Source organism: Limulus polyphemus, unplaced genomic scaffold, assembly GCF_000517525.1.
Source record: "Limulus polyphemus unplaced genomic scaffold, Limulus_polyphemus-2.1.2 Scaffold3271, whole genome shotgun sequence".
Taxonomy (NCBI): Eukaryota; Metazoa; Arthropoda; class Merostomata; order Xiphosura; family Limulidae; genus Limulus; species Limulus polyphemus.
Window position 1 is genome coordinate 109,958 of NW_013668881.1, and position 14,003 is coordinate 123,960.

At 34.2% G+C, this 14,003-nt stretch overlaps 1 protein-coding gene across 1 annotated transcript in view; it reads right to left on the minus strand.

Annotated features, from left to right (window-relative positions):
- The window catches only part of LOC111088185 (hydrocephalus-inducing protein homolog), a 75,984-nt gene that overhangs the window by 47,921 nt on the left and 14,060 nt on the right, over positions 1 to 14,003 (minus strand). Inside the window, exons 11-16 of the mRNA XM_022397433.1 lie at positions 12,642 to 12,794; positions 10,173 to 10,397; positions 9,458 to 9,530; positions 9,039 to 9,281; positions 3,692 to 3,960; positions 1,542 to 1,615 (exon numbers count right to left, since the gene is read on the minus strand). Of these exons, the coding sequence (XP_022253141.1) occupies positions 1,542 to 1,615; positions 3,692 to 3,960; positions 9,039 to 9,281; positions 9,458 to 9,530; positions 10,173 to 10,397; positions 12,642 to 12,794 (1,037 nt within the window). The remainder of the gene's footprint in view (positions 1 to 1,541; positions 1,616 to 3,691; positions 3,961 to 9,038; positions 9,282 to 9,457; positions 9,531 to 10,172; positions 10,398 to 12,641; positions 12,795 to 14,003) is intronic.

A 14,003-nucleotide genomic window follows, 5' to 3' on the forward strand; every position in this document is an offset into this window, starting at 1 on the left:
TTTCAATAAGCAATCCTGAAAAAAACACGGGGGTGCTTAACTTTTTTCCAGGTGTATAGAAAAGCCTAAAAATTGACAGTGGGTGTTTTTGATGACCTGCTTTCCCTCTAGGCTAACAGTTTAGGGACAATTAGTTTATATATCCCTTGTATAACTTTGTGTGTTATAAATGAAACCTGACCAGGATTAATTTATCAAACCTTTCAGTTTTCTAATTACTTTCTCTTCCAGAGATTCTATAGCTGTAGATGTAACAGTGTTATGTGTACCAGAAAATATTATGTGGGAATTGATAAAATAAAATTGTCAGAGAGCATAGGTACAGTGTATTTTGTTACATGTTGTGTTCTTTAGTCCTGTAGCTGAAATATTGTTTTTATCAAGAGGAGACTGCATTTTGATATTTTTAAAAATACTGTTCTAAATGTATGCCAGTTACTTGTATGTATGCAAAGTTTCATAAATGAAATACACACACACACACTAACAATAAGAGGTACTAAGTCTTGAAGTCAATCTTCTGTCACCACAATTTTAAAATCAGAAAGGTTGTTAACAAAATACTAATTTCCCTGTTCTGCCTGTGAAATATGCTGTGCATTACTGCATGCTGTGTAAGGATTTTGACAGTAGTGTCCTTCAGTGTTTGTTCATGTCATATCTAGAGGTTACAGCTCCACCTATGTTGTAATGAGAATGACTAGTTACGTGTGTATTACTAATTGCCAGCTAAGGAACGTTACATTTAGTCAGTGTAGTCCTGAAGAGTTAACCAAGTATATTCAAGCAAGTATACATATCATGCTTGTGTTTTGTGTCTCAATATTGCCAGCTAAGGAACATTACATTTAGTCAGTGAAGTCCTGAAGAGTTAACCAAGTATATTCAAGCAAGTATACATATCATACTTGTGTTTTGTGTTTCAATAAAGATTCTGCATTTTATATTTCAGTTTGTGTCCCTGTCTCAGTACTTCATTTTACACTGACTCAGTTAGTAAGAGATTTAGTATTACATCAAAATCAATACCTTGAGAGAATCACTTGTTATTTAGTGAACCTATCTGATGGCTGTAAAGTTAATTCAGTTTCACCTGAATATACCACACCCAAATAAAAGTGATTAAAAATGAAATTCTTCATTATAAGTGTAACATAAAACTTGTTAATTAGACTGCACAACTTAAATCTCATGTTGAGCTAAAACCAGTGTATCCTAGATTCAGGAAGACCTTAAGGAGCAGCATCAGTAACTGAACTTAACCATGAATTGAGGATATTCATCTGTTAACAAAGACAAGATATCTAATAAATGAAAAACAACATATGTCACTACCTACAGTATTAACTACTGTGTGCAGCACAGAAGTAAATATTGGTATAAAGCAAGTTAAAAACACAACTGTGAGTATAATAAGAGGCACTTTTTAATTACAAGAAACCTTCAAATATAAAAAAAGTTAAACTAAGCAGATCTATAATTTATATCACTTCATTGTCTTATAAATTCCTTTACTACATACAGTTTTAAAAACTATTTACCAATTCTGTGATTGTTCACCAGGTAGTAATGGGCTCCAAGTGGTGGTTTCCATACGAGTGTCCCAGTCAAAAGTCTGTAAAACCATAATTTATAAATAGGGAAACCAGTACTAAAATATTTCACTTAAAGTCTAAGTATTAGTAGCAAATCTTATACTTTTCCATTTGTTGACGTAATTTATAATGCTACTCTTAGGCCTACATTAATAAGGTGTATCAGTTGAGAGGTTGAGTATATTATACTGAAATGATTTTTGGAGTCTGACCACATCATTATAGTCCATATTACTATGTACAGTCATACTCTATTGGACAACGATACATCTTGACAATGGCCTTGTAGTGTAGTTTCCATTTCAAACAGTCCATTGTAAGGCTGTCATGTCAAAAGCATACCACTCCTTCCTGAAGGTTTTCAATAATTCATCTAGTATATAAGGACAATGGTTTTTCAACACTGCATCCAGTAACTTGACCAGTGTATTCATATGGAATAGCATGAATACCCATTTTGTTCTCCAGCTGCTTGATGTATTCAATCTTTGAACAAGAGATATGACTGTACACCCTATTTTGGTGAACCAATACCCTTCTGGCATCCTTTCCAAGTGAAAATCTTTTTTTGATTATGTTGCTTTCAGTTGCCTGGGACATGTGGACAGCTTTAGCCACTGACCTTTTTTGTTTATGGATCCTCAACTGCCATAAAATGTTGAACTATGCTTACCACTACTGGAGTAAAACTTATTGCAGGTCTCTTTCTAAAAGATCCTGGTGCCCGAGGTTAATCTATACTCTTTGGCTTCCAATGCCATTACGTAAAAAGAATATCTTCATGTAAGCTCTAAATCTCTGATTTTTGTGATCTGAGAGTATTAATATTTTGCATTAGAAAGGGCTGTTACATACTCTTCCCAAAAGCAATCAATTTTAAGTGGCAGATGCCAAACAAAATTAAAATGTAGTTCTGATACATTCTGTTCCACCATGAAATTATATCTGATGTGGTTTTCACATCAATTTCTGACTTGCATATTCAAAACCATTTTAATATAATGTACACAACCCCCTCTACACTTAGTGTAGAATATTCTCTCACTGACTGTAAGCACTATTACCTCTAACTTAGAATTTTCCATTTAGGGAGGTAAATGAACATACATCTCTATTTATCATGAGATAAAATGAATTGAAACATCTCAGTTAGAACCAATATTTAAAGAATTGGATGTTGTTGTGGTATGCATGCATACAATGAATTTTTACCTTCTCATTTTAACAAAATTTTCCAAAAAGGTTTGTTTTTTCTATGTCTATGCAATTTTGCTTAACACATTGGCTCCTTTATCATTCTATAAGGATAATATGTGTTTTGAATGGATATGACAAGAATTATCTGTTGTGAACTGGGCAACTGAATTAATTAAGAAGTTTAAAGTTACTGCTATGATGGAAGACTTAGAGGATTATAAAAGAACAAGAGAGTTGGTAAAAGAGAAAATTAAAAAGGGTAATATATATATATATATATAAAGGTTGGCTGAAAATTTAAAAATTAATAGTAAGACTTATTCTAAATACATCAAGGACAAGCCAAATGTTAGGATTGGTGTAGAGCCTTTGAGAGATAATATAGAAAGGTTCATACCCAATAATTATGAAATGGCTAGGTTATTAAATTCTATTTTTCTTCAATTTTTTACAAATGAATAATACATAATACATGCTGTTATGGGTAAATCTAATGTTTCCCATTAAGTAAAAAACATTAGAATTAAACATTCATGTAGCATGTCTTGAGTTAAATGGTTAGTAGGAATACATCTTAATTTATTAATAAAGATTGTGTTCTTTATCACTTCATAATTTATCCTCCTGATCCTCCTGTTATATAGCAAATCTACCTAATACTCTAGGAGGAAATCAGTTTCTCCTGAAAATACCACATCATCATCCCTAACTACTAATATATTCATTTGAGAATAATGTATATTATAGTTATATTTTGAAGTTTAAGTTAAAGCATTATGATGCTATTACAATAAGAATAAAGATATTTTAATAATTAATTCACCCTTTACAGTCACTAAACCTTTACAGTTTGTGTATGTATAACAGCTGTACATATTACAAAATATTTTATGCTTCACCTCTTGGCTTTCCTTCATAATAACACAGCTTATAGTTAAGAGTTTCCTGGTCCAATTCATTGGTACTTCGGACATGAAGGTCGCATTTATCTTCTTTCTTGCTTGTGGGAGAAGATATCCCTCTTGGGGCCAGAATGTCAACTCTGGGTTAGCCAGTGGACACACAAACTTCACAGGGTTGGATGAAAATTGATTGGTAAGCACAATTACTTGGTTGTAGGTCTTGTTCACATAACAGTTACTGAACACAAGATGATTTGCTGGAGTTACTAGGGACATAAAAAGATAGCATTATAGGTCTTTGTCACATAACAATTACTAAACACAAGGTGATTTGCTGGAGTTACTAGGGACATAAAAGATAGCATTATAGGTCTTTGTAGCATAACAGTTACTAAACACAAGGTGATTTGCTGGAGTTACTAGGGACATAAAAGACAACATTATAGGTCTTTGTAACATAACAATTACTAAACACAAGGTGATTTGCTGGAGTTACTAGGGACATAAAAAGATAGCATTATAGGTCTTTGTGACATAACAGTTACTAAACACAAGGTGATTTGCTGGAGTTACTAGGGACATAAAAGATAGCATTATAGGTCTTTGTAACATAACAATTACTAAACACAAGGTGATTTGCTGGAGTTACTAGAGACATAAAAAGATAGCATTATAGGTCTTTGTAACATAACAGTTACTGAACACCAGGTGATTTACTGGATTTACTAGGGACATAAAAATATAGCATTATAGGTCTTTGTCACATAACAGTTACTAAACACAAGGTGATTTGCTGGAGTTACTAGGGACATAAAAATATAGCATTATAGGTCTTTGTCACATAACAGTTACTAAACACAAGGTGATTTGCTGGAGTTACTAGGGACATAAAAGGATAGCATTATAGGTCTTTGTAACATAACAGTTACTAAACACAAGGTGATTTGCTGGAGTTACTAGGGACATAAAAAGATAGCATTATAGGTCTTTGTAACATAACAGTTACTAAACACAAGGTGATTTGCTGGAGTTACTAGGGACATAAAAATATAGCATTATAGGTCTTTGTCACATAACAATTACTAAACACAAGGTGATTTGCTGGAGTTACTAGGGACATAAAAGATAGCACTATATGTCTTTGTAACATAACAATTACTAAACACAAGGTGATTTGCTGGAGTTACTAGGGACATAAAAAGATAGCATTTTAGGTCTTTGTAACATAACAGTTACTGAACACCAGGTGATTTGCTGGAGTTACTAGGGACATAAAAATATAGCATTATAGGTCTTTGTCACATAACAGTTACTAAACACAAGGTGATTTGCTGGAGTTACAAGAAACAGAACAAGATATTTAATCACTTCTAAGATTACTTGATATTACTTACCAGTGGATAGGGAAAATACTGATAAATCTAAGACAGAAAGAAGAAAAGAAAAAATTAACATGCACAAACCCTACTTTTTTGAACAAGATACTGAGAAAAATGTGATCAAAAGAAGATCAGAACAGATATTTGAACATACAAAATATTCCTATTTTTCAGAGGAGTCTTGTTTTTTTTTCTCTTCCTTTATCAGTACTTTTCTTATTTGTTTAGCACAACCCAAAATGTTTTTTGACATAATTTCTCATTTTGTTGGTTGGTTGTTTGGCAGTTTTTGGTGCAAAGCAACTAGGCTATCTGTGGCAAATAACCGGTAAAAAAAACGTAAAAGTAAATTCAGATAAAAGATTTAAGTAGAATTAAAAAACCCAATGGGTCATAAAAATTTAATAATACTATAAAGTTGGACAGTGTCATCATCGCCTGTGACACCATCCAATGTCAGACTAAGCCCTTAGAAAGCACGTGTCTAAAGTGGTGTCGTCGCTCAGAGTCATAATAACAGCACAACAGTAAAATGTGGGCTATTGTGACTTGAGTGTCACAAAGGCCACACATTGGTGAATCATTCCAAGATAAAAGAAAACGATGAGTTAAAAAACAGTGACCAATGCATAGCCGAGTCAGGACAACTTCTTTCTTCTGATCCTTATGGAAACAAGACGCCCAAAGAGCAACAGAAGGTTTGATCTGGAAAAGCTTGTTATGATGTTGCTCACTCCAAGTTGACTGCCAACTGGCGCGAAGCCGAGCCTTCTGTACAAGACTGTAGTCCATATACAGGATAGGCACAGCTGTGATGACACCAGAGCAGATGGACGTAACTGTGGTGTCAGCAAGATCGTTCCCACGAATACCAACATGGCCCAGCCATTGTTGAATGTCAATGAGAAGAGGGTGAGAACTAACATGGCAGTAAACACTGTAGAAACTGTAAAGGGGATTCTGCAAGCAACTACCAAGCCACAGTAAACCATGGGAGAGCCTACAGAGTCACCTGATTTTGAACCATCTGTGTAAATGGGAATAGAAGGATTGTTTGAAAGATGTTCAGTAAATGGAAGACAATACTTCCAATCGAAAGTATCTGCCTTCCTCAGATCACTCAAGGAAAGGTCATATCTGGGGATGGTAATGAGCCATGGTGGAATGGGCTGATCATTGGGGACAGCAACGTCATCCAATGCCAGACCCAATTCATCTAGTTGTGCCTGGATACGAAGGCCAAAACGACAAATTGCAGATCATCTATTCTGAAAAAGCATGGCCCACTGAGGAAGAAAGACACAACTCTAGGTGAAATGCTGTGGTAAGGATATAAGCTTGGTAGCATACTGTAGAGAGAGTTGCAAATGGCATAGGTGAAGAGGAGGTTCATGGGACTTGGTGTACAAACTCTGGAATGGAGAATTGCACAAAGCCCTGGGGAGAGCTGAAGCCCCAGATGGTGAATGAGGTCCAGCATCTTCAAGGCCAAGATCATGGAAGAACCACAGTCCATAGTTCATTTCGGATCGAATGAGAGCACAATAGATCTTGAGCATAGAACACTGATCTGCTCCCCAAAAGGTGGAAGAGAGCACATGGAGGATGTTGTGTTCTTGTACACTTGACACATAGCTGCTTTATGTGAGAATGAAAGTAAGCTTACAGTCAAAGATAAGCCCCAAGAATTTTGCCTCAGGAATCACAGGAAGAACAACATCACTGAGACAGAGCTGGGGATCATGGTGTAGGCCTCCCTGGTGGCAAAAATGCATGCAAACAGTTTTGGAAAAAGAAAACGTAAAACTGTTTGCTGTGGTCCATTTCAACAAGTGATTGAAGGCAGTCTGAAATTGCCACTCAATAAACCTCATGTTCAACGACTGACACGAGATGTGGAAGTTATCGACATAGAGCCCATTTGCAACAGCAGGAGGAAGTTGTGTAGTGATAGCATTAACCTTGATACTGAAAAGTGCAACAATCAAGATACAGCCCTGAGGGACTCCAAGTTCCTGTGTAAAAGAACGGGAAAGAGTCAAACCCATACAGATTTGGAATCGCCAAATAGTTCTCAATAAAAATGGGTAAGTGGCTGCACAACCCATATGAGTGGAGGTCCCACAAAATGTCTTACCTCCACATTGTGTTGTAAGCCTTCTCAGGGTCAAAGAACATGGAGACATAATGTTCTCTCTTAAGGAAGGCTTCCCTGATTGAAGTTTCAAGTTGAATCAGGTAGTCCATGGTGGAGCGCTATCGATGGAACCCACACTGGGTGAGTGAGAGGAGGTTGTTTGATTCGAGGGAACTAAACATGATGAGCATTAACCATCCTTTCTAAGACCTTATAGAGACAGCTAGTCAAAGCAATTGGATGCTAATTAGAAGGAATCTTGGGATCCTTCCCAGGCTTAGAGAAAGGGAGGACAATAGCCTGGCACCAAGCATCAGGAAAAACGTTCTCCTGTCAGATCCGGTTAAAAACAATCAGAAGAATAGCAAAAGAGACATGAGAGAGATGGTGCAGCATCTCATAGAGAACATTATCAGGTCTGACTGATGTATTGCCAGACCAATGAAGAGCAAGTTTGAGTTCCACCAGTGTAAGGGGGAATTATTGTCATAGAGACAATTGGCCCAAAAGGAAAGAGGCAATCATTCTGCCCCAGACTTGATGGCCAAGAAGGCAAGGAAAGAAACAGAAGTGCTGGATGCACGAGAAAACCTTCACAGAGCGTATTGGCGATGTTCTGTACATCAACAACTTCCTGGCCATTGGAGAGCAAGATGGAAAGGGGATGGGAAGAATACCTCCCAAATCTTCTGGTGGTAGAAAGATGCTAGTAGTGAACTTAATCTAAGATTCCTTTGATGTGTAACTTGCTGAGCATTGACACAGGCCTGCTGGAAAGCAATGCAGTTGGAATGAGTGGTATTTCTGCAAAAAGTATCTTAGGCCCATTTCTGAGCCTTCCATGCCTGCTGGCAGGCTGGAGACCACCATGGACAAGGACACCACGGGAAACGTGTCGAGGTTTTAGGTATAGAATAAACAGCTGCTTGAATGAAGCAATCAGTTAATTCTTCCATGCAGTCGTTAATAGATGGAAGACTAACAATAGCAGGATCAAGTTCTGAGAGAGAGGTGAAAGAGAGCCAGTCGGCCTGGTCCAATTTCCACTGTGGCACTCAGGTTGGGTGGTATTGACCATGGCCAATCTCCCTCACAACGATTGGAAAATGATCACTGCCCCTTGGGACACTGTCAACCCAGGGCCAAAGGAGATGGGAGTCACTGGAAGGAATGGTGGGACAGATATAGAAGTGTTATCCATTGAGAGCAAAATACTCTTCACGTGATGCAAAAAATACTTGAATGGAGGCATGGAAAGGTCCGTCTGCACTCCCACTGTAGCAGTAGTGTGGAGTGTAGAGGCATATGTCCAAGATGGAGTAGGGGACAATAACTTCCAAGCCTTTAGGTAAGAAACGTTTTTAATAGTTTTTAAACACTGTACCTCTTTATCCTCCACCCATTTAGGGCAAGAAAAATAGTAAGATGGGTGGGAACCACTAAAATTAACGCAGTGAGGGTCCAATTGACATTTGTAGGCAACATGGTCTCAAACATTAAATATGTTACAAGAGACTTTGATAATTCCTAAACTATTATTAGAAACAAAAGCATTAAGAGAACATGTAACTTCCATGTTTTAATTATCTCTAAAGACATCTATGTAATATTAAACTATAATCTTCAAAATTATTTACCATTTATTTCACAGCATTTTGAGCAGATGTGAAATAAAAATATCTGCTAAATTACATAGAAATTAGTTACTATTGTTGGAGATTCACACTTGTAACAAAACCTTCATCACATATACCATACAAAAGTTGTTTTTGTATTTTCTACATGAATATTTAGTCATTCAATACTAGTAATGATACATATAACTCACCATTTACATCTGTTACAAGACCTTCATCAACATTATTGATCTTAGGAATAATTGGCACTTCAACAGAAACCATTCCAGTGTAACCTTTACCAAGTAGTCGAACTTTTTGCTGTTCAAAAGGATTATTCATTACATTCAATTCCAAACTGCTTTCAAAGTGTTTGTCATACAAGGCGGTGAAAATAACATGAAATATAAATACTTCTCCTGATAACAGAGTCAGCTGCCACAAGTTATCAGATCCTGCAGAAGATGAAACACACTAAAAATAAATCTCACTTCAAGCACACTATTTTCAATCTATTTCTTCAAACAGTGAAGTGTTTTCAGAAGGAATCATTTGAAAAAAATAAAGCTATTTAAATAGTTTAATATGTGTTGGAAGTTAATATCTACTTTAGTGAAAGTTAATGTGATACCTGCTGAGATATCCTTCTTAGTCTCTGATTTCAGCTGGAAAGCTCCTTCAGGATCATCAAATACAATTTTCACCTAAAATTATTAGAAACTGATGACTGTACAAATAAGCATATTCAAATACTCATATTTGTCTCATATGTATCAAAAACTATCAACTACAAAAAAAAATGTACACCTATATTACAAAACTATCAAATACAACCAACAATGTACACCTATATTACAAAACTATCAAATACAATCAACAATGTACACCTATATTACAAAACTATCAAATACAACCAACAATGTAGCATATTCAAATACTCATATTTGTCCCATATGTATCAAAAACTATCAACTACAAAAAAAAAAATGTACACCTATATTACAAAACTATCAAATACAACCAACAATGTACACCTATATTACAAAACTATCAAATACAACCAACAATGTACACCCATATAACAAAACTATCAAATACAATCAACAATGTACACCCATATAACAAAACTATCAAATACAACCAACAATGTACATACAAACATTCTTTTCTTAAATAAAAAATGTATCTTATATTTCTAAATTACAAGATTTCATTAATTACAATAACCTTGTTTATTATCAAATATTATTTTTTTAAATCTAACAACTGTACAACAAGTAGCAGGAATGCTGAAGTGATAGTCCTATCAGAATAGAGTTAGCATTTGAAACAAATAAATAACATACCTGTGCAGGGGGTAGGTCTGTATTTTTTAACACCAAGGGTAGACACTGTGAACAACCAACAATTAATTTATTGAAAAGCATAATAAGTGAGTTTTGTTCATCATACAATCTTGGTTGGAGGAAAATAATCCGAGGAAGAATTCCTTCTCCTACTAATTCAAATACAAGACTGGGACCATGAGGTGTTGAAATGTTTACAGCAGCTTCAAACATGGCATTATGAATCTAAAAGTAAGACAAATATGTATTTTGGTCTGAAATTTAGAGTAGCCAGGTGTAATAGAGTGTCAAACTTGGCATTATGAATCAAAAACTGCAACCCACAGCAGGGGCAAATTAAAGAATGCATTAGGCTTCTCTGTCACAGATTATACTTTCAATTTTAACTTAAGTGAAAATAAAATAAGTTTGTAATATAGTTACTTAACAGCTGATCCACTGTATAATATTGAATAGTAAATTAGGTGCAATGTTATAATATTATTCATATGCCTAAACTGATTTAGGAAGTTAAAAAAGGACTCTAAAATTCATAAAAAGTATTGCAAGATTGTTTAACTATAGAGGATTATCAAAATTAGGAAAAAAATTGTTAGTATATAAATATTACATCTCTAACAAGTATCTATTAATTTTTAATTTGAGAAAAATAATATTTTAAGAGTGAGTTTATACATATCATAGTTAACATTCTGCAAAAAAAACCAGCTAAATTTCAGAAATTTTAATTTAAATGTTTAGCAGTTAATAAAACTAATTTTACTATTTTCTATATTTTGTAGAAAACATATATTTTCCAACTATGTGTATAAATATAATTGGGATGGACATGTCCCAGTGATCAGGGCACCAAGATGAGGACCAAAATTTCTAAGACTTGAAACACAATAAGCCTCCACTGTCCATATTTTCAGCTGTGAGATCATTATAATGGTGAAAGGCAATTCTACTATTCAGTTAAAAGTATCATTATAATGGTGAAAGGCAATTCTACTATTCAGTTAAAAGTATCATTATAATGGTGAAAGGCAATTCTACTATTCAGTTAAAAGTATCATTATAATGGTGAAAGGCAATTCTACTATTCAGTTAAAAGTATCATTATAACGGTGAAAGGCAATTCTACTATTCAGTTAAAAGTATCATTATAATGGTGAAAGGCAATTCTACTATTCAGTTAAAAGTATCATTATAATGGTGAAAGGCAATTCTATTATTCAGTTAAAAGTATCATTATAATAGTGACAGGCAATTCTACTATTCAGTTAAAAGTATCATTATAATGGTGAAAGGCAATTCTACTATTCAGTTGAAAGTATCATTATAATGGTGACAGACAATTCTACTATTCAGTTAAGAGTACCTGCATAAGGAGTGGGTTTTTCTTGTTATCATCCTTGTAAGTTAGGGAAAGTAGGAGAGTCTGGCTTGACATGTAGCACACATGGTGCCATTCAGTTTGAACATGGAACGTATGATCTAAATTGTCTTTGCTATGATATATTCAGAGATGTAACTGTACTGATAATGCAGAATTTTCATTAGAAATTAATATAAAATAATTATACTGGCTTTAATATTTCTTTAATGTGATGGTTTTACTTGTAGTTAGCTAAACTTACCTGATGTCTCAAAGAGCTAGATATTTGTATTTAACATTGTTGTGTTAACATTGTTTGATATTAAGCACAAAGCTACACAATGGGCTGTCTATGCTGAGCCCACCAGGAGTATAGAAACCTGTTTTTTAGCAGTGTGAGCCCCTTGACTTACAGCTAAGCTACTAGGGACATACTTAATTTAAATTTGGTTCATGTTTGATCTAAATGTAATTTGGAAGTGATCCTTTCTTATTAGCCTGAGCTTATCATGACTTATGTGTTGTGATACTGACTGGGTTTGGTATGACTGGATAATGATGGAATGATACAACACTGTCTTTTATCAGAACTTTCATGTGGGTTGAAAACTTCCAACTCATGTTTCTATACGGCTCAGATAGTTTATATGTACAGAAAATGAGTTACCACATTCTTTTAATTGTATTTTTTCACGCCAGTTAAAATGTTTCTTAATTCTTGGTAGCTAAAGTTTTCTGACATTTTTCTAGGATCACTTTTGTTAACTAGTGAAAGTCTAATATGTATAACAGTGTTACTACATCATGCATAATATGTTTTGTTTTAAAACAGAAATAAATTATTCTTCAGTATGTTTATATTAACATTTTCATACAGTTTTCCTGTTGTGACTGAGACTAAGTTCTTGTTGGATATATTATGATATCATGGCCAATTCAATGCAAATCTAAAGGAAAACCAATGTTCAATATGTATCTGTTGGGCAACAGTGTGATGATAATGAAATATTTCTAGCTAGTCATATAAACTGACTCTTAGTATTTACCTGACATGATTTTCTTCCTTGGAAAAAATCAGTTAGATATAAAACAGTCAAAACATTGCTCACCTGAATACTTTTGGGAGAATACTTCAAAGTTAAATATGTATGACCTCCTGGATGGATAGTACAGCAGTCAGGAGTTATTTCAAACACCTCAGAGGGCCTCCCTCCTTGTTTTCCTCCTAACTGCTTTATGCTTATTCCCACTTCTAAAACCACCTACAGCCCAACAGACAATGTCAGACAATTTCAGTATAGCCTAACCCTACAATATGTTATATTGTTTAAAATATCTACTTAAATACCTTATTGTTGAAGCCACAAGGTTGTATAGACATGTCACAATATTAACTACCTACAGAGAATCAGACTAAGATAAAGCAATGATCTATAATTCTAACCCTACAATATGTTATATTGTTTAAAATATCTACTTAAATACCTTATTGTTGAAGCCACAAGGTTGTATACACATGTCACAATATTAACTATCTACAGAGAATCAGACTAAGATAAAGCAATGATCTATAATTCTAACCCTACAATATGTTATATTGTTTAAAATATATACTTAAATACCTTATTGTTCAAGCCACAAGGTTGTATACACATGTCACATTATTAACTATCTACAGAGAATCAGACTAAGATAAAACAATGATCTATAATTCTAACCCTATAATATGTTATATTGTTTAAAATATATACTTAAATACCTTATTGTTGAAGCCACAAGGTTGTATACACATGTCACAATATTAACTATCTACAGAGAATCAGACTAAGATAAAACAATGATCTATAATTCTAACCTTACAGTATATTATGTTTGTCTTTGAAGAGGTGATTCTTTCTCCATCAGGGGCAAAGTGATAAAGAAAGGTCCATTTTTTGAAAGCATTAGTGTTATAGGTTTTTTCACTTTTGTGTGAAATATATTTTTTCAACCTACATGTTTTTTTAACATCATGAATTGTGTCTTTTAAAACATGAACTCATAAACCTTATTGTTGAAGCCACAAGACTGTATTGATAAGCCACATTATTAATTTATACAGAGAGAATCAGACTAATATATAACAATGAACCATTACTCTGACATTACACTATATTATGTCATTTAAAATAACTATTCATATACTTTATGGTTGTAGCCACAAGGCTGCATTGATAGGTCACATTATTAACTGTCATACAGAGAACCAGACTCAAATACAAAAAATGCCCTGTTGCTTTTGTTGTTTCTTATAATTATTTAGTATAATGAACATGATTAATCAAACACAGCAGAGTATGGTTCCCGTGTAAGATTATACAGTCTAGTCCATACAGTAAAATTAATGTGGTTAATTATACATGGCTGAGTATGGTAACCTGTGTAAGATTATCCAGTCTGATTCATACAGTAATATACATATAATTAATTAG